This window comes from Dreissena polymorpha, chromosome 8, assembly GCF_020536995.1.
Source record: "Dreissena polymorpha isolate Duluth1 chromosome 8, UMN_Dpol_1.0, whole genome shotgun sequence".
NCBI classification, from domain to species: Eukaryota; Metazoa; Mollusca; class Bivalvia; order Myida; family Dreissenidae; genus Dreissena; species Dreissena polymorpha.
Window position 1 is genome coordinate 10271109 of NC_068362.1, and position 22041 is coordinate 10293149.

The window sequence follows — 22041 nt, forward strand, 5'->3', positions numbered from 1 at the left end:
GTCTTCGGCGGTTGGGTGCTCGGGCCGGGGCAGTATGCGGGCGCGAGGGGGGGCTCGGGCTCGCTCGGCGTGGGTGCGCTTGTGCGGGGCGGCGGGTTCTGCGATCTGGGAACTGCAACAATATACAACCCTTCACGACTGACCGACGACCGTAAATTACTGACAGACACCTCCTCTTCCGCTCCAGACAAATGCACAACAATCACATACCACACACTATACACAACCATACACATCACCACCAAGGAACCCGGAACGCACGGGCGTGGCGCTCTCATACGCGCCACCCGTAATGAGTGGGAGTGTGAGAGCGATACGTGTGTGTGTTCCGGGTCCTATGTACCGGGTGGTGTTGGGTTGTGGATCGCGTTGAGTGTCTTGTACATTAGTAATGTGCGGGACACTCGGCGGGATCCGCTCCTCATCACCACCTTTAGGTAGCTAGCACATTAAGGTCTCATTGGCCAACGTGCAACAAACCAAACTCTTTTAAAAATTAAAGTATTTGGCTAATACCCGGGAAACCGGGGTAAATTTGACCTACTTTGACTCTAAAATTAATCTTTTTCTCCTGAGAGGTCACAGGGGCAGGTCGGGCTACCGTAACCTCGTGAAGAGGCCAGTAGGACCTGTAAATAAACTCTGAAACACACATTGAAAGACACTGTTTCGTTTGAGCAGTTCACAGGTAGCGCAACCTTTCTCGTAGTGTTCATTTTCAATGGCTGTTAAACGCTGTAAATCAAAATGACATCTTGTACTAATGGATGTCTTCAATCGAAGAAGGTTCGGAAATGATATTTCCACATGCTTAAAATAGGTAAGTGAAAGATATATGTGTATTTTGGCTTTGTGATTAATTTTCGCGACTCGCAAGTTTGACCCGGAAGTAAACTGTACGATAGCAACTGAATTGTTTACATGATGTTGTTATATTTTCAGCCTTCAAAGGCTGGTGGCGGTATTGTGTTTTTATTATTTTTTAAGAAACCTTGTTTAAGACCTTTCTTATACTTAGATTCTTATACATTCTCTGTACTTATAAAGTAAACGTGTATGTTCATCAATTGAGAGTTCTGCAGGTTATACTGAATTTTTACAAACCATTATCTGACAAGCTGCCTCTTACTCTTGTATGTATGTTGACTTGGCAATGTGTATTAATGTGATTATAAGATTGGTGGTTTCGCCAAATAAATAGCCTATGGACAGATTGATTACAAAAAACCCGAAAGTTGTTCTCTCACCATTGAGAATTCCGATTACACGTAGTATTCATTTGCCGTTAAATTATAGACAATTACTTTTTTCTAAACCTACAGTCAAATTAAGTTAACTTCGAACATCTTTCATTGGAGGTACAATTCGGCTGGGTTCTAGTTCGCAGCGTAATTTAGCTCCGTGTAATCGGTATCCTACAATAAGTAAGTGCAACTCCAGGAAGTGTTTATGTTGCAAGTTTTTAAATATGTCCTCTTTTCTTCTTTCATCGGTTAATAACCGCAAATTTTCAGTTAATATTAAATCCGATGTCTCATGAAATTCTATGCATGTGGTTTATGTTACTACTTGAAATGTACCCTGTTGTGGTGCGCAATACGTTGGGCAGACGGGTAGATCACTTAAAACACGTTTTAGGGAACATTTTTTTTAAATTAAAAATAACAATAAATTTTATAACTTCATTTACCAGCACTTTAATAAAACAGGTCATAGCGTAACAAATATTTCAATTCAACCTGTGGAACAACTTATTTTTAATGATAGTACTTCAAGTCAGTGCCAATTAAAAGCAAGATGCATGTCAGAATTTGAATGGATTAAACGTTTGCAATTAGCTTACCCACTTGGATTAAATGATAATATTCTAAATGTTGGAACAATTTCTAAAAATAAATCGATTAATTCATTTTCTCTGTTTAGTAAACGTCTAAGAAATAAACGTTCACATGGCATTAGGAAAAATGGTAACTTAAGGCGTAAATTTAAACGTCTGCTTTCTTTAAATGATTGCTACACAGTATTACAAAATGGGGGTAAACATAAATTACTAAGTGCACTTTGCTCTCTTTCTGTTTCTTCGTTGGCGCATATTGATAAGGAATGTAAACTTATTTTACCTCAATCTGACCCTCTATATGAATGTGCTTGCATTATTGAATCTTTCACTGACTACTATCTTAAACCTTTTATTGAAAATGTACTTAACAAAACTAGAAATCGTATCAAAATTGAGTTTTGTAACAAAGGTCTTGATTTAATTGACCTTCCTAAAATATTCAATGATAAAAATGTACGTCGGTTGATTCCCCCTTATTTTCGCAATACTGAATCACCACTTATTTGCTACAAATATAGTAAACCTGTAAGAAGTATTGTTTTTAATTATAATTCTATTTCCACAGATATAAATGTAATAAGAAATTGTCCTACATTATGTGACTGTACTAGTTCTAAATATATATATGGTCCAGTTGGACATGTTATTACTGGGGACCTTAATTTCATTCAAAATAAAAACCTTAGAAATTTGCTACGCAGAGGCCCTAAGTACAGACTGCCTATTCCTGTTGATTTTGATGACTGCATTAAGAATATCGTAACATCCTTACATGATTATTACACTAAATGGTGCAGGAAGGAAAATGCTGAAATTACTGCACTCAATGATTGGAAAACAAAAATATTTAGTATGGCCATGAATAAAATATGTTTTTATGATACACATCCTTTGGCCCTACCACATTCACCTAAATTTAATAAACAAAATCTCTGTAAATTGCTTGAAGACTTAAAATCTAAATTCGTCTTAGTTCCTGCTGATAAGGCTGCTAATAATGTTATCATAATATGACGAGTGTTTTATGTTCAAACTATTTCACAAGAACTTTCACAAACTACATCATATTGTGAGTACAATAAGCAACCTAATGAAATTATTACCGACCATATTGCCCAATGCATAAAGTTAAATGTAATAGTCAATATTACTGACAAGAAATTGCCATCACTTTACTGGATACCTAAATTACATAAGACTATATATAAAAGTCGTTTTATCGCTAATTCAGTGTCTTGTACCACCAAACAATTATCTGTGTATCTTACATCTGCATTGAGTGCTATTAGATATCATATAGCAAAATTTTGTAATAAAGTTTATGAAAATAGTAATATTAACCTATTTTGGTCAATAAAAAACACCTTAGAAGTTATTGATAAAATTGAAAATAAAAAATATAAGGTGTCACAGGTAAGTACTTATGATTTTTCGACACTATATACAACGCTTCCTCACGCTTTAATAAAATCCAAACTTGTTTCTTTGATTGAAAAAACTTTTGCTAGAGAGAAATGTTTGTATCTAGCTTTAAACACTAAAACAGCTTTTTTTACTAATCAGATATTAGATAATTACATCATTTGGACTGGTCTTGACTTTTGTGCAGCACTTACTTTTCTTTTGGATAACTTGTTTGTTGAATTTAATGGTAAAATATTTAAACAAATTATTGGCGTTCCTATGGGTACTAATTGTGCGCCACTTATAGCTGACCTTTTTTTATATTGTTATGAAAGCGAATTTATGTTAGAATTATCTCAAACTAAGCAAGTAGATTTGATTAATTGTTTTAACCTTACTAGTAGGTACATTGATGACATACTTAATTTAGATAATCCATTATTTGAACAATATATTCACAAAATCTACCCAAAAGAACTAGTCTTAAATAGATCGTGTATATCCAATACAGACGCTGCGTATTTAGACTTACATTTAACTATTAATAATAATTTGATCAAAACTAGTTTATACGACAAACGGGACGATTTTAACTTTGAAATTGTAAATTTTCCGTTTCTAGATGGCAACATCCCTAAAGGACCTTCCTATGGTATTTACATTTCGCAGTTGGTACGTTATGCCAGAGCATGTTCGTGTATTAAAGATTTTAATGATCGTAATCTAATATTAACTAAAAAATTGCTAAAACAAGGCTTTTTGTATCATAACCTAAGAAATAAATTTGCTAGATTTTACTCTAAGTATGGTGATTTAATTTCAAAATATAATGTTTCTTTAAAATGGCATTTAAATAATGGAATCTCCCATCCATCATTTTACGGAGATGTTTTGAAGCGTGTCCGCAAATTAAAATATGTTAAACCAAATGTTCATATTAAACTTTTCAATTTAATTAACTTGTTTTTATCAAAAGGATACGATGCTTATGTACTTAAAAACACGTGTTTGATGGTTTTCGATTCACTATATCTTTCTTCCCTTAAAATTTGGAATCATTAGTGATATTATAGGCATTTTTCACTGTTGATTAAAATTGTGTCATTGTGTCGTATGAACAAATCTGCATGAATACTACATTATAGGCATTTTTCACTGTTGAATAAATTTGTGTCATTGTGTCGTATGAACAAATCTGCATGTAAACTACATTTGGACTCAAATCGTACATCAAATCATTTCTGCCTTTAGTTGTCAAAACACCTATATACTGTTTGATTCCAATAATGTCGCTTTAATGGAATTACCATTTTTATTCATTTGCTTCTTGATATTAAATCACCTAAACTTGTTTTATTAGTAGCACAGCCCCATTTATATTTGTATTTAGTACTGCCCTTGGAATTTGTTCACGTAATTATGGATTTTTGTGACGTCATACGACAGACTTTCCCAGTTGTAATCTACATGCATAGGTCATTGGGTTTATAACGTTCCATTTTATTTATATTTTCTCTCTGATGGGCGTTTCTTGTTTGATTTAATTATTTTTAATTTGTTTAGCAGTCACATAAACAACCAAGCTATGTAATATGGAATTTTTACACCCATTATTGCTGCTTCTTCCTGTATTTGCGCGATGATTATCTGAGATATTAACTATATGATTCTATATTCTCAAATCTTTTCTATAAAGAAGGAATGTAGTTGACAATTGTTAATAGTTTTATTTGATCGTTCGTCAAAAAGTTGTAATTCTGTTACTCTTGTATCTTCAATGCAATTGAGTAATTAAATAGTAATTAAATGGAATGCGTTTTAATTCCCTTTTATTATTGTTTAATTTGAGTTACAATGCTATGACGTTAAATTTTATTTACACTTAAATGTATTATGAATATTGCTGGGCCAAGTGTGAGGTTGAGCGCTCTATAACCAGGTTTAAACCCCCAATGCTTTGCATTGACCGTTCCAAGGCGGTGACCCCAGCTTTATTCATATTTTGTGTTTATGTTGGTTTGTATTGTGCTGTATTGTGCTGTTTTGTACTGTTTGGGCAATCGGTCACTTGCCTTAAATAAAGGACCAACTAATTGTTTTTAATAAAAATTCAATACTGCTCCAGCAGCTGGAGTTTCACTTCTTTATAATGAAACGGTGGAAGATTTAAATTTGACTTTAAAATATCATGTCTCAATTTATTAACACCAACACTATTCCATGTGAAATTTCACAAGACCAGGAGACTTCGTTTTTAAATTTAAATGATTTATCGAATGTAAATTTATTTACTTTATTTTGAAACTTCTCATCCCGCTACTCAAGATTTGTTTGATGTGGTAGATGATTATGAAAATGACCTTGAGTCAAACCATGATGAGTCTGATATTGATATTGATGTAGAAGCTGTCAAAAAAACATCAGATACTGCGTTTATTGAAAAGTCTGAACTTCATGTGGCAGAAGCTGATAAACAAAACAAATTTAAGGTTGACTTTTTAAAATGTTTAAGCACAAATTTAATTAATAATTATTATAATAAAAAAAGTGTTATGTAGATAAATAACCAACAATTTGATATTCTACAGGTTGGGAAGTTATTTTTCAAGACCCCGAGGAAGTCTGAGGTGTATGGAATCAGCTGTGAAGGATCTGGTATTTGAATTAACTTAATATCATTGCTATCCACAAACTGAATCAGTCTAAATGTAATCAACTACCAATTGATTATTTACTTTTTATTGTTGTGTGTGCGTGTTTGTGTGCGTGTGTGGTCTGGAGGATATCATTCTCGTCTTATATCAATCTTTTATGATAAGACAATAACCATTCATTATCTAAATGTTTCAAACCACCTATTAATTAATTGGAAAAAAACACAAACTATTTGGGTATCTCTAGTAAGTTATTACGGTTTATTTATTAGTCTCTGTTTCACAGGAAAGCAGGTTTTTACCTCGCACACGAAGGCCAGTCACATGGTAAAGGTGCAAATGCTGTGGTCAGCCAGGTTCACCACTACCTAAACACATACGGTCTTGGCGAAGAGCATGCTCACTTTCAGTGTGACAACTGTTGCGGCCAAAATAAAAACAACATAGTCATCTGGTACCTTCTGTGGTGAGTTCTTGTAGGTAATAACAAGCTCTTAGTTAGTGTGTTTCTGATGGCTTTTTTTAATGTTGAGAAATTAATTTAGCTAAACCTGTTGTTAAAAATATTTGTTTGCAGTAATGCAATTGCAAAATGGTAAAGCATGTTGATATGTAGTAAATATGTTTAAAAAAAATACTCTGGTATCAATCCCAAAAGGAAAATTCTCTTAAAATAATATATTGAAATGAGTCAACATTTTTAAGTCAGTCAATTACTACAAAATACATATTTTAAATTGTAGCCTGACCTTTTTTAATAATTATTTTTTGACATTACAGGTTTACACAAAATAATCACACTAAGCTTTATGTTGATAAGACATACAAAGTTTACACCAGATTGGCACTTTGGCATCTGGAAGTCAAAGTAGAGGTAAATTCCTTATCACAGTATGGTGTATGTGACCTGCATGATCCTTCTTGATAAACCTTGTTTGCATTTCCATAGGTCTATCCAGTTGTATAGTTCTGCCATGTAATAAAATATAAAAATAATAAAACATAAATCAATTAAAAATAGTGTGTAGGTACTTTATGTCTTGTAACAGGAAAATAACTATTCATTTTAATAGTTTCAGCTGTTTTATTGGTATGAAATTCTTGATATGGCAAACAAAATCCCATGCAAAATCATCCTTCAAACTTTGTAGTTTTCTATTACAACAACTACAACAAAATAATAATTTGATAATAAGAAAACTGTATTTTGCAATTGTTTCTTAATTAAATGGTAATCTTGATACAGAAACTTCAACACAGAAATGTTGTCTGATGTCGCTGCGTCTGTGGGGTTATCGTCAAGGACGGGCCACAACATCCCCCAGCTTGTGGGGGACTCTTCCAATCCTGTTGTTATCTAAGACAGGAAGGATTACCTTACGACATTGTTTCACCACATAAAGAATGTCACCAAATTTCATCAATTTCCATGTGTCAGCGGAGCATCCGGGTGTTGTGGAATGCAAGGGAATTTAGTGACCCACCAGTAGTCAGAATCACTCTCAGGAAGGTCTCGAAAGTGAATGTTAATGTGAGCTGTGACAACCTGCCATAAAAAATGTTTGCCAAAGGGCTTGATCTGGACCATCAGTGGTATTTATTTGAAATCATTCGTGAATTCTGTCGCATAGATGAACCAAAAACGCGCTACTGGTGAGCAACAAAAAACAAAAAAGAAGATGCATTAAGATGCTCATCTGATCTTCTCTGATGGTATCAGTGTTTATTTTGGCCAAGATATTGGGTGATATATTTTCCCCCAAACAATGCAAAAAATCCTCTATTCCTAGGAAAGCTAAAACATGTATACGATTGCTAAATGTGTCAGTTGATACAGGTTTTGAAATGTTCAATGCAAACGTTTGTTGTTCTAATTGCACAAGCTTGTTTTCAAGTTTTTTATATCTCATATTTACAAAACAAAAATCATTTTTTCCATCTTACCATGCAATTGTTTTCACCTTATGGACACAGACTGACTTTCCGAAAAACTGGAAATAAATCAGTGTGAATATTATATTTATTTATGTTTTACAATGAAAATCCTATATTTTTGTTTGTTTGCTACATTGTTTCCATAGTAACAAAAACAAACAATTTTTATGTTTAAGTTATTGTTTATTTTGTCTATTTTTCTCTATCAGAAATAATGATAAATAATGATTATTTCATTTACTGAAACATTAGTATCCAAGTGTACTTTCAACCAACTCTTTTCAATGCTGTGTTTTTCCATTCTGTTGCGTTTGAGGTTACATTATACTTAAATACACATGTAACTGAATAAATAAAGGAAATTGTTTATGGAACACACAAATTATTGATTGCTATTGTTTAACTAGTAACAAAATGGTGAAATTAATGTTGTGTTTGCCTTTAAACAAACACTTGATTGAAAATACAATTCATAGATTTATAAAAGGCGTAATTGTGTGCTCTGGTGATAATTAACATGTAGATCGGTTACCATAGCAACGCAAATGGTACATTTTAAATGTCCATAATGCTGTTGTCATTTTATTGCACTATAACTATGTATTTGACTAAAGGAAAGAGTATTGTTTTAATAAAACAATGTGCTTGTTGTTTGAATGTTTTTGTTGTTTTTTTGTATTAAATGATAACTTTAAGTGACGGTAAAATGTAGGGTTGGTCACTTTGGAAGGTCATAAAATTAGTTTTGAATGTGATAAATAAAAAATCGTTATCATTTTTGTGAACTACAATGTTCAGAGAATCCAAAATTGCCAAAAAGTCAAAATGTGATTTCTTGAACACAAGACTGATTTTTCCAGCTTTGGTCACATATAACGATAACCACGTTTTAACATTCTTCATATTCATGTACATATACATTTTCAGGTGGTTGATACTACATTTAATAATAGTCACACATGGAGGGACATGTATTTTTACCAGCGAAACACGACTTAAGGAAGCATTATACCTTAATACGACAACATCTAGGACATTGTAATTAAATATAAGTGCTTAATCAAACTATAGATCCGTTAAAAACCTGAAGCATTTAGCTTTAAGTAAAAACATACACATTTTAAAAAAGACATTTTGCTGCGCTGTGTGATAACGCAATATAGCCGAAGGAGACCTTATTATTTTCCCTGTGTATGCTGGTCTGTTTATCCGTTCAGAGAACACGTTATGCAGAAATAAGGAATAAATATAATGAACACTCTTTGCATTAGCCACAACCATACGTTTCACAATATATCAAAATTCAAATCACAGTTACGTTAAAAATACAACTGAAATAATTTCAAAAGATAATGTTGATGTTATTGCAAATATTAAATGAAATAAATAGTTTCATTTGTAAAATGCAAAGGTTTTTCTTAGTGTTTATGTCCGTCTTGAGTGTGCATAGTATCAATCGGATAGTGTAAGTATATATGCTACCAAATTACAACAGCACAGTTAGCAAAAAAAATGAGCTAAGTTATACTTTTGGATGGAAATATTTGATGATGCTTCAAATATTAGGAGATAATAAAGCTTACCTTAAAAAATACACACCATAGGTAATAACGATTGAAATGAAACCATAGTAAGCACGGCCGGCCATCAACGTGTTGTGGTATAAATAATAATGAGTGAACAAGCGAAACGAACTGAACTAAACGGCCGAAATATCAGTTCTTATTTATGTCACAGGTACATTTTGCATATACTAAGACTTTACTTGGTTTTGTTGCATTCATAATGCTTGAAAAGTACATACCTTGTATGACTAATTTGCATATTTAAATTCATAGGTGAACATAAATATTGAGTACAGACCAGGGTCTGTGTAAACTAACTGGCACTTGACAATAGTTTAGTGTAGATACATTATATGATAACTGATGACTACGTTTTGCAAACATGTGTTATGATTAATCATGTGCTTGTTTGAGTATTCTGTAATACGATTAAAAAGAGCTCGGGGTTAAGGATTCGTAAGCATCGCTAAGTAAACTTATGCACTCAACACAAAATAGCATTCTCTCAATAATTGTAAGATCTTCTATTTTTTAAGAACCTAGATTTTCAGTGAAGACTCAGAACGTGTGTAAAACGATAAAAGTCGTAACTACTCATCTTTTTTGTTTGCATTCGCTATCTGCCTTTATTTGATAATGCACCATGTAAGGATTTAATATCGAGCTTAAATAAATTGTCAAGCATTTTATCGCCTTGTTAGAGTAGGAAACCCGGATAAAGATTGTATCACGAATAGTGTAAACTTTTCCCCTGCGATAAGATTTTGTTCTTAAATTTTGCTTTAACCATGTTGTGCAAGGGGCATAATATAGCATGTTTCAGTTATACAAAATAATACAAAGTGAATATACCAGATAGTACAACATCATAATAACGGTATGTTTTGGACGGGTCTATCCCAAGCCAGCTGCAAACATTACAATCGTATAAATCGTCTATTTTAATAATGATGTTTAATGCATATGTTACGAAGTGGTTTGATAATAAATACGGAATAATAACATATACAAATTAATTGAACTAACTGCTTAAGTTACTAAAAACATGAACCGGTTGCGCTATTTTCGCATTTGAGTAAATCCCAATGAGTGTCTGCCATTTATTGTAATTTTGAATAACCACACATGTATTTATACCACCTTGTATGTCGACAAAAATGCTGTGTGGGGTTTTGTAATTTTAATGTAACAAACAGTGCGCAGTTGTACTTTTGATTGAAGAGTTATATTGTCCTGACTTTATCATATTTTAAAAAAGCATTGTAACCTGACTGCGGGTTAATACTTAATTCATAAGTAAAATCTTTTCAGATTGCATGTATGAAATGTATATGCAATAACATCTAATTGATCAATCATACATGCAGGCTGTGTCCAAGAATCAGATAAGCTATAATCAGTTTAGAAAACTGGTGTAGTTGTTCCAATTAAATCTTATCAATGGCAGACATCAGAAAAACAAGTTTTACATTATTTATGTGTAATTTTTTGTATTATTTTTGTTAGCTTGTGCTATTAATTTTAAACAAATGTAATAAATTTGCGAGGCGTACGCTGGATCCATTTCATAAGAATTGTGTCAGGGTTTTTTTACTAAATAATATAACTAAAATGCGAAAATGTTTACAAAGAAAATATTACCAAAAATAATGTTACAAATTGCAAGCATCTTTATTCCTAACAAATCTCTGTATACGCCCTCTTGATCTTCCGTTGAACTTTGTCAAAAAGAAAGAAATCGGAATCGAAAAGTCGATACCAAAAAGCGAAACAATCAAATACTGATATGCACTGGTCAAATTTCCGTAGTATCAGATATGAGGTTGCATTACTTTTACGTTATTCAAAAAACATATAGTTTAGGAAAAAACTCATCGCCTGTTGTTATGATTAGACATATTTAACATGTACCTACTATTCATGTATTGTTAAATCCGGATAAATTATTTTTATTATTTTTGTTATAAAAACACTTTTCAATAAAACCGTGTTTGACTTCTATTTTATTATGAAACCGCTTTATTCTAATGCCAATTGCTTAACTGTTAAGTCTTAACTCAAACTTGTAATACGCCAAATGGAAATTGCTTACGACCCTATCGTTGAAATACGAGGTCTGTCTGAAACTGGATCAATGAATAACATGTTGTGTTGTTGTTAATGTTGATGTTGTTCCGAATTGGTCAATTGTTTATATTATCAAACATCAGTTGAGTTAAGTCCTAACTCAAAATTTTAATACGCCAAATGGAAATTGCTTACGACACTATCATTGAAATACGAGGTCTGTCTGAAACGGAATCAGTGAATAGCATGTTGTTGTGTTGTTGTAAATGCTGTTGTTCCAATTTTTTTCAATTGCTTATAGTATCAAACATCAATTAGTGTTGCATTTGAATGTTTTCAATGTGCGTGCATGTGATTGGGTGCGTAAATATTTTGTTTTACACCTTGAGTTCGAGAAAACGGACTCTTTTCCATGATGTTGATGTAAGTAATGCGACCATAGTCGAGGATTTTATACAAATTATAGGTTATTCAATAAAAACCGCCGTTGTTTGATCAGTAATACTTTTTAATTTATGAATTAATTTCAATACACAAACAACAGTTATAAAATTTACTAAATAATGATATAAACTGTAAATTTTCGATACACAAATATAATTATCGGCGTGTTTTTCTGAGGTGTAGCATCACAGAACTACGTCAAGTAATTATACAGTTTGATAGTTGTTAACGGTAGTCATTTCAATAGCACACACTGTCCCATTGTCTTTGGTCACATTGATAGGCGTTTTTAAATCACAAGCGTCAGGTCTTGGCGACAAAATGATACGCAATGTTGTTAGCTTTGATCTCCCGCTTGCTCGTTTTCTTCTTCTTTCTTGTCTTTTACTTGAGACGTTAAACCGAGATTCAGATTACATGAGGCTTTACACCGGATGTTTAATGACTCAGTGTCGTCTCTTGAACGAGACTTCCTGGATCAACGATGACCTTCTTATCACTCCAAAGGTCACATCTTTCATCCAATCCTGATGAAACATGACAATATATAGCCCGAGTTCGATTTGAGTCATCTGCATTCAGGCCATATTTGGGGCTCACGTTTACGAAACTTGATAATATTTTTTAATTCGACAAGTTTATCTAAGCCGAGTTGAAATGTTGGCCCCGTGCGTAGAAAAACCGGGTATTTAGGTCTTATCAGACGACCATATGGATTCTAGTATCCCCTTTAACGAATTATGTTAAAGATATTTGTTTATTTTTAACATGGATAAAACCGCCATTGGAACATCATTTATATCGCAGTAAGTATAAGTAAGATAAGGAAATCTTGATTGAATTGTAATGATCGTTATGTGACATTTACAGTAGACATTTGGATATAGACAGCTTGTGAAAACGAAAGCGCACGGTAAATAAAATTATATATTAAACGTTCAAAAATGTTTAAATAAACACACAAAGGCACTTATAAGGCATCATTTTTATGAGTAAAGTTTCCAAATAACGGCTAAAGATACCAATTAAAATAACACACTTTGGTTGTTTGAAAACTTTTCTTCACAGCTGTATGAAAGTAATTCATTCATGACGCTCTGCCGCTTTGAAATACGTGCGGTGGTGCTTTCCTCAAATTGGACGTGCAACTGTACGATTGAGAACAAAATTGAACTTCGTTTGCATATTGTTCTTTTGTTATGACAATCTGATAGAAGTAAACATTTTCTTATATTTGATAAAAGAAAATCGTGTGTATGCAAAAAGGCGATTGCCGACTGGTTCAAGGTAGGTATGTAGCGCACGCGCATCACATGTATTACACAAGTATTACATCACCAATGACAAATATTTGCTCTTTTATCGCAATTACTCCGTTCTCCAAGTATAAATATTTGTGACGTGTTTATCATGGGTGTAAAGACAAGATCTTTATTTGTAGCCTGCTTAACATTAAATCGGCATTCATCTTATAGTATGGATTGAGGATGAAAAACTTATGTAGATATGCCATCAGATAATAATTTGACGTAAACGATAATAACAAAACATAATTGATTACGTCTTAAGTGCATATTCGATTAATACTTAATGTTTAATTGTTTTAGTTGAAATATTTTGTATATATATACATATATATAAGAAATAGTAAACTCCACTGAGGTCCAGGTTTTTTTTTTCACTTATAGGGGAATGGTGGCGGGGCCCGTCCAAAGGGGAAAAAATGCGTCGTTTTTTAGGAAAAGGGGAAAATTAAAAATTCACTCTTTTACATGTACAGTAATGATATTTATTATATGAAAACACTTTTTTGTATGAATATAATATTCACAGAAGAATGTCTCTGTCCTTTTTCTGAAATATATATCAATTATTTTTTCAACATTAGTTTCAGACAGTTCAGCCTTCATGCACAGTCTCAGTTTTCTTAGCCATTTTGAGTCGAATTGAGCTTTTTAAATCGATTAAATGGCAAGTTTGAGCATTTTTTATCAATAAAATGGACCAAATTGGAATGTTTTTATCAACAAATATTGACACAATATAGATACATCAGGCCTTTTCCTGGCCATTTTGGGAGGAAAATGCAATTCATGTGAAAAGTCCACTGATTTGGAAAAAAATAATCTAATTAAATATAACACTTTATAATAATTAAAAATCATATAAATTATAGTTATATACTTTGTTAGTTATTTATTAAATAAATTTGAGATATATTTGTCATGATTATGAAACAGTTCTTTAAAAAAAAAAAAAAATTTTTTTTTTTTACTTCTGGAGGGGATTTTTTTTACAAAAAGGGGAAAAAATATATACTCTTTTTTGAGGGGAATGGGGCCGAACATCGGCCCCGAAATTGCCATAAAAAACACTGAGGTCCCTATGGCATTATAGTAACCAGCCAGGCAGCCAAAACCGTATATGGACCGAGCCCGTAGGCTGAGGTACATATACAGTTTGTGGCTGCCTGGTTGGTCACTATAATGCGATTGGGACCGAAGTGGAGTTTACTATTTCTTATATTACACCGAAGAGTTTCCCCTTTACCATTGTACAGTGTTGTACGATTGTTTATGGTTTAGATCTGTAAGAGATAAACTGAAGAATTTCGCAGGAATAATGACGTTGTTTCGTTAAAAAATGACGTCATTTTACAGTAAAACAGTGCAGATTTAGTGGTGCGGACCCCCAATGGTCCATATTAAAAAATAGTGACCGGTCCATATACTATTAGGTTCCTATATCGCATTTTATAGACTGAAACCGGTCATATAGATATAGAAGGACCAATATCTCTGAGGTGTAATATATATATGCATTAGATGATGCATCTAAACTGATTTACCGATGCTGCTGGTTGAGAGGCCGATCGTTTCGTGTTCGGTAGGCAATGATTGCCTATTGCGATTGCCTCTGGCAGATGTATTGATGTACTCGTTCTAAAAATAGCACAGTAGCAGTGTATGCTTCACACGCAGTTGTACGCTGTATACCGTATGCGCTTTTATGGCAAGCGGTTCGACGCATAATCCCAAGAAACTAGGTTTCTCATGAGAACCTAGGTTCTCAGAATGAGAACCTAGGTTCTCAGACTGAGAACCTAGGTTCTCGCTTGAAGATTGCACATGGCTTCAAGAACCCAAGTTTTCAAATGAGAACATAGGTTTTCATGAGAACCTAGGTTCACATTTGAAAACCTAGGTTCTCATGAGAACCTAGGTTCTCATTTTAAAACCTAGGTTTTCATGAGAACCTAGGTTCTCAGAATGAGAACCTAGGTTCTCATGAAAAACCTAGTTTCTTGGGATTATGCGTCGAACTGCTTGCCATATCCGTGGTTTTCATTTGGGAACCATAGGTTCTCTGAGAACCTAGGTTCTCTGAGAACCTAGGTTTTCAGAGAACCTAGGTTCTCATAATGAGAACCAAGGTTCTCATAGAACCTAGGTTCTCATGAGAACCTAGGTTCTTTGAAAACCTAGGTTCTCTGAGAACCTAGATTCTCTAAAAACCTAGGTTCTCAGAGAACCTAGGTTTTCAGAGAACCTAGGTTTTCAGAATTACGCGTCGGATGGCGGAAACTTGCTCGTTTGGGACACATATTATTCAGGGCGCAGGATCAATGGGGTTCACATATGATTACACACGAGTGAACAGAATGAAAACACGCCGTTAAGAACTTTATTTTTGCAGATATCTCAAGTTATTGAAATATGTTTGCAAAGTCTTTAGCGCATAAGTTTTTCTTGCAGTGTTGACGATATCTTACGATTGAATAATACATTATTACACATAATCAACAGAGATAAAACTTGTATTTTATACCATAATGATTGCTTCCTACATGTAGGTCACATGGGTCACAGACATACTTAAAATAGAAAACTGTACCGTACAGTCGTTTGAGGCCCGAACAAGGGAACTGAATATTTGAAACTCATTTAATGCTGTAACAATGTATTATGTAACGATTGATCTGAAATTTTAGTCTCAAAATAATATTTACAATTAAAGATGTATTTCATAAACAGTTCAATTTTTTATTAACGTGTTCAGACCAATGTCGACCGATTACTTTACTAATTTCATTCCTCAAGAACACCCATGCACGGAAGCATGAACAAGAGGCGGTCACCGACGGCTAATGCCTGTTGTCACAAATATTCAACAGATAAGTTTCGTAGAATATTACTGAGCATTGTCTGAACATTGTTCAGAAAATACTCTTGGGGAGAAACATTCACGGTTTCACGCCTATTTTCTTTTCATTTTACACATATGCCGCCAGCGTGTACCAAGCAATGGGAGACAACTGGAGGTAAATTATGGCAAGCGGTTTGACGCATAATCCCAAGAAACTAGGTTTCTCATGAGAATCTAGGTTTATGAAATCCCAAGAAACCAGGTTTCTCATGAGAACCTAGGTTCTCATTTGAAAACCTTCGTTTACGCTTGAGAACCTAGGTTCTCATGAGAAACTAGGCTTTTCATGAGAACCTAGGTTCTCATAGACACATAGAGCTTAGGTTCTCATGAGAACCTAGGTTCTCATGAGAACCTAGGTTCTCATTCTGAGAACGTAAGTTCTCGTTTGGTATCCTAGGTTTTCACAAGAACCTAGTTTCTTATTTGAAAACCAAGGTTCTCATGAGAACCTAGGTTCTCATTTGAAAACCTAGGTTCTCATGAGAAACCTAGTTTCTTGGGATTATGCGTCGAACCGCTTGCCATACGCTTTCACCATAAGATCAGGCCCGTACCCAGGCCAGGGGCCCTTGGGCCCGCCCCCCCCCCAGCTGGCTGACGAGTTATGAATTTTTTAAATAATGGTCCTACTGCAAATGTTTTTCTCATGAAAGGCCCACAGTACATACGCTTTCAATACAAAAGAGCGGATGTGTTTTATTGTCCCTGATAAACAAGGGGATAAGCGCTAATAACCTCGCCAGTTGAGATAAGCCAAAAGGCTATGTTTTCTTATCGCCTTGTACACAATCCCCATCAGTCAGTTACCCATTGTGATTATGTATGCTTTATTTATCCATGGTTGATGTAACACGTGTTTTGATCGATCAAGTTAAAACGAGCAATAAATGGAAGCAACTGATACAAGAGGGCGTTACTCGGAAAATTGCTGAGGTTGATTATTTGTTAAAAACAAATAATGTTGAAAGCAAGGCCCATTACTTCACGAGAAATCAATGGACCGGAATTAAACTCATACTTAATATGTTAGTCATGTTGGTAGACTCACACGCCAATACCAGGTCAATATCTTGAAGCGTTTGAAAAAAAGTCCAAAACGAAATGCTGGACGGACAGACGGACGGATAGTCCGACCACTATATGTGACCCTACCTACCGATATCGGACCGATGTGGAATGTTTGCTGGTACTTTATGATACATCTCTTAATAAAGGTATTTAATTGCAAAGTTTGCTTTCCTTCTTCATCAAACATCATACATTACTGAAATCTAAAGCTTTAAACATTTATTTTTGTAATCATTAAAAATTCACCTTGAACATAGCTTAATTAAAAAGAAAACATAGGGATGAAAGACCCCTCCCGCACCCTCCTCGGGGCTAACCCTCCCCCCCCCCCCAGTAAATAAAATCATGCGTACGGCCTTAGAGATGCTGAATTGTTTACTTCTTATACACATCATTCAATTCTAAATAAATAAACACGATAATTCACTCGACTGTTTTATTATGTATTTTATGGTCATAGTCCTCTTTGTAAATAACGTCTGATTGAATTGCCCCACAGACTAAATTCTTAACAACCTATCATTGAATCGATACACATACATTCGTATCATAACAACGCGTATGTTAAATAATTATTTAGATGCGTCTTCAATTAGAAGAGATTTTAGCTAATACAGGTTTTTAACGTACGCGAATATTTGAGCTCAAAAAGGAGGTCGATTAAAAAAAACACTATCGAACCCGGGACCTAAAAAGCAAAAGATAACTCGCTACTGTGTCATGTGCATAACGCAGACTTTTAAATCTGTCTTATTGTTGAAACACTATGTGGGTAATACACGTTTCAAGTCGTTTTTTGCTCAATTTTCCAAGAAAAGCTTTACAAACGACCGCCAAATGACGTAATTTTACTGTATGACGTCACTTCATGTATGCATATTTATATTTATACTTTCGATAGAGGCTAGGTATGGCCGAAATATGTTTGATATCTTTTAATTTATTTAATTATTACATATGCTTTACTTATTACGATTTCGATGTATGAATATCAATACACGAATATATAGTTTTAACATTTTTGTTTGTCGCACTGTTATTTTGCATGTTTGAATCTAATTAATTCATTTATGTTTAGCTCGACTTTTCGAATAAAAAATGAGAGCTATACACAATACTTCTCGCCCCGGCGTCGGCGTTGGTTAAAGTTTTTTTTAAAGGCAAATAACTTTTACAAAATCAAAGATAATTAACTTGAAAGACTTCTTTATGGCAACAAGACAATTGTGTAGGTCTAGGTGCATAACTCTGTTAGCATAATTTTAAGAACTATGCCCCTTTTTATACTTAGACAATTGAACATTTGGTTAAGTTTTGTGTTAAGGTCCACTTTATTCCTAAAGTATAAAAGCTATTGCTTTCATACTTGTAACACTTTCTAACTATCATAAGGGGACTGTGCAGGCAAAGTTATGTAACTCTGACTGGCATTTTGACAGAATTATGGCCCCTTTCATACTTAGAAAATTAAAAATTTTGTTTAGTTTTGTGTTTTTGTCCAATTTACTCCTAAAGTATCCTAGCTATTGCTTTCAGACTTGGAACACTCGCTAACTATCGTAAGGGGACTGTACAGGACAAGTTGCATAAGTCTGGTTGGCATTTTGACGGAATTATGGCCCTTTTTGACTTAGTAACTTTGAATATTTTGTTAAATTTTGTGTTTAGATGCACTTTACTTCTTAAGTATCAAGGCTATTGCTTACAAACTTCAAATTCCTTCTTACTATCATGAGGGTACTGTACCTGGCAAGTTGACTTTGACCTTTGAATGACCTTGAATCTCAAGGTCAAATAAATACATTTATCTTAAATTGCAATAACTTCTTTATCTAGGATCAGATTTGATTCATACTTTGACAAAACAACACTTACCTGACATACCACAATGGACTCCACCAAACCATCCCCCACGCCCCACTCCAGAATCCCCCCTAGCAAAAAATCCCCTTTTTGTACCCTTAGTTTTTAAATTTCATTTAATAAATGATCTCACCCCCACATTATTCCCCTTCTCCACCCTCCCCAACACACTCAAACAAGATTTTAAACATGTTAAAAAAAAAATTATTATTTTATTTTTGAAAGACCGTCCAACCATCCCACCCAAGCTATTGCTATCAAACTCGAAATATAATCTTACTAGTTTGTTCAATGTCTTTACAAATGTTCAATAAATTGTTGAAAATATACCTGAACACAGAATCGTCTGTAATTTACCACTTCTTTAAAACATACGCGATCAATATGTTTCAATTATGGTCCTCTTCCAGTTAGAATATGACCATATTACCTTGTCCTTATTGAATATGAACAATGTCCCCATGATGGCTTACGTTTCACTGTCAAGCACTCGAAAAGTCGAGCGCGCTGTCTTCTGACAGCTCTTGTTGAAATTAATTGTATGCATTGTTTTAAAGTTGTCATTTTGTTAAGCTTTGAACTAGTCCCTTCAATAGAAGATTCAATAAGCAAAACCATACATGTTATACATGTTATGTTTTTGTCAGTTATTCTTTTTGACCATATAGAAGAGATTATTCACGATTCTGTCAAATATTTAAGAATATTTAAGAATTTATATAAAATGTGTAACAAACTTATTATGCATATATTTCAATATAAATTAAAATAAAAGTTAAGAAGAACATGTGTCGAAAAATGCGAAATAAGCCAGATATTTAATTCTGAAATCGAAAATGTCTGTACAGTCGAATTCGCCAGCATGTATATCATGCATGTACGATGAGAATCTAAATTTAGTTTTACGTATCATTTTAATTTTCTGCAGCGATATCTATTCATATGACACACGAACACTAACTACGATCATAATAAAAGACGAATGCTTCGGTTATTATAGGAAAATATGTGCGAAATATCTTCGTCACAATCGGCTAAGGGAGCTAATTTGTCTTTTCTGCATTTTATGAAATTCGTCTTCAATGCATAAATGTTCTTGCCTATTGTGTGTTATTGTTACATATTTTTATCAATATATTACGATTTAACACATATAAAAATCGTGCATACTCTCTTTAACTAATGTCCTTTTAATATTAAAGGGGGAAACATTGAAAGGCAAACTATGTTGATAACATTATTCATGTTATAGTTTGTCTCTGGGTTTTTTTCAGGTCATATTAGCCAATTGGCAATTTAAGGTTGACACGTTGAAGAAAACAATGCTGATAAAATTGCATGGGTGCCGTATGTCCCTCCGGTCCACTGGTACGTTGGCTGGGCTTATATGCGCATTGCTGGTCCTTCTGTACTCGTTGGATACGGCGACATCCGGCCAATATATCAGGATTGCATTTGGAGGTGTAAAAGGTACCTTGAATATCTATTTAGAATACATCTGTTTGATGTAACACAAACAATCTTTGAAAAAGTGAAAAAAAATCGGTTGTAGTGGTAGTTACATTTGGGCATTATGGGTGGATTCTTATAAAACAGTTAGCAGTATAATTGCGTTCAATACAATTGTGTTCAGTTTAGAACTCTTTATTTTAACTCTATTGTATCGTAAGCCTAATGCTTATTAAAACGCTATCGAGTTCGTTTTCTGGGAAGAACCCGTAAATGGTGTCTTTCGGAAAGATCTACAGAACACTCCCACACATGTGATCGAACCCGTGACCTCCCGGTAGCTAGGCGTAAACCATATCTACTACGCCACGGTGACCGAAAATAGCGTTTTACATAAAATAGCTTTCATATTACTACACTTTGTTTCGTTAAAGGGCCTTTTCACAGATTTTGGCATGTATCGACGTTTGTCATTAAATGCTCTATATATTGATAAATGTAAACATTGGATCTAAAAAGCTCCAGTAACAAAAAACAAGAAAAAAATTAAAGAAAGAAAAAAAGTAACCCTCAACTGGGCTCGAACCACTGACACATGAAGCCCTGGAGTAAAAAAATCTTAGACCACTCGGCCATCCGTGCTCATACAACGAGTAGTGTATTTTATACTTTATATTAGCAATCCTCGGAGTATCACACAATATAACGACAACAAAAGAACTCTCCAAATTATCCAATCGTTTCGCGTTGAAACTCGTAATAATTTTAATGTTTTTAAATCGTCAAAAGATGCATATAATGTATATTTTAAAAGAGCATGGTAAATGTTCAGTTTAACTGTTTCCTCACACATATTATAAATACAACGAACATTTGCGAATCTGAAACATTAATTTTGTCAATTGACCAAAACGTGAAAAGGCCCCTTTAAACACGAATGTGAATTGTTTATATTTGCCAAAAAATCACTGATAATTCGCGGGTAATCGATGCGTATGTACTTTAATTCCTGGTTTTTGTTGTTGTTTTTTCCGTGTTCACCAATATTCCAGTCACATCACGGCGGTCCGTTAACCCTTTCAGCGCTGGAACCGAATTTTAAAGGCCTTTGCAAACAGTTTGGATCCAGATGAGATGCCAAAGAACGTGGCGTCTCATCAGGATCCAAACTGTTTGCTGTTCTGATTGTATTCTTTGAAAAAAAATCAAATTAAGCAGACGACATTTTAGCAGACGACATATTTCCCAGCATGCAAAGGGTTAAACTTTCCACACTTTCCGGAGTGAGCCAGTTCACAGGTTTAAATGCGCACAAGTATGCATGTATCCGAAAACTGCCGAACATGGTTCGGTGGCAAGGGACAACTGCAACTGAATACTTAAATTATCACTTCAAACACATTCAATCTTTATTTAACACGAACGGTCAACCAATGGTGTTTGAAAATTGTGCTTTATGACGCTTTGGCGAAAATATAGTCGCGTTCTGGAAAAACGGGGTGCAATTCATGTACTGGTTATAGGCCCAGGAAACGGACTCGAG

The 22041-nt window shown here is 34.0% G+C and overlaps 1 protein-coding gene and 1 long non-coding RNA gene across 47 annotated transcripts in view; both read left to right on the top strand.

The window, feature by feature from the left end:
- Positions 1 to 676: 676 nt before the first annotated feature.
- On the top strand, positions 677 to 6363 carry LOC127841612 (uncharacterized). Its single transcript, XR_008031180.1, has 3 exons — positions 677 to 820; positions 5833 to 5899; positions 6185 to 6363. It is a non-coding gene; the product is annotated as an uncharacterized LOC127841612 (long non-coding RNA).
- Positions 6364 to 12476: 6113 nt separating this feature from the next.
- LOC127841595 (glycoprotein-N-acetylgalactosamine 3-beta-galactosyltransferase 1-like) overlaps positions 12477 to 22041 on the top strand; it is a 53173-nt gene continuing 43608 nt past the window's right edge. For 45 of the 46 annotated variants that reach the window (XR_008031142.1, XR_008031143.1, XR_008031144.1 and 42 more), the window contains exons 1-2: positions 12477 to 12715; positions 20324 to 20519. Coding sequence is in view for 1 of the 46 variants with exons in the window: in XM_052370519.1 (XP_052226479.1) it covers positions 20372 to 20519 (148 nt within the window). In the remaining 45 variants the exon portion in view is untranslated. Of the gene's footprint in view, positions 12823 to 20323; positions 20520 to 22041 lie in introns of all 46 variants that reach the window. The other variant, XR_008031125.1, reaches the window with a different exon arrangement.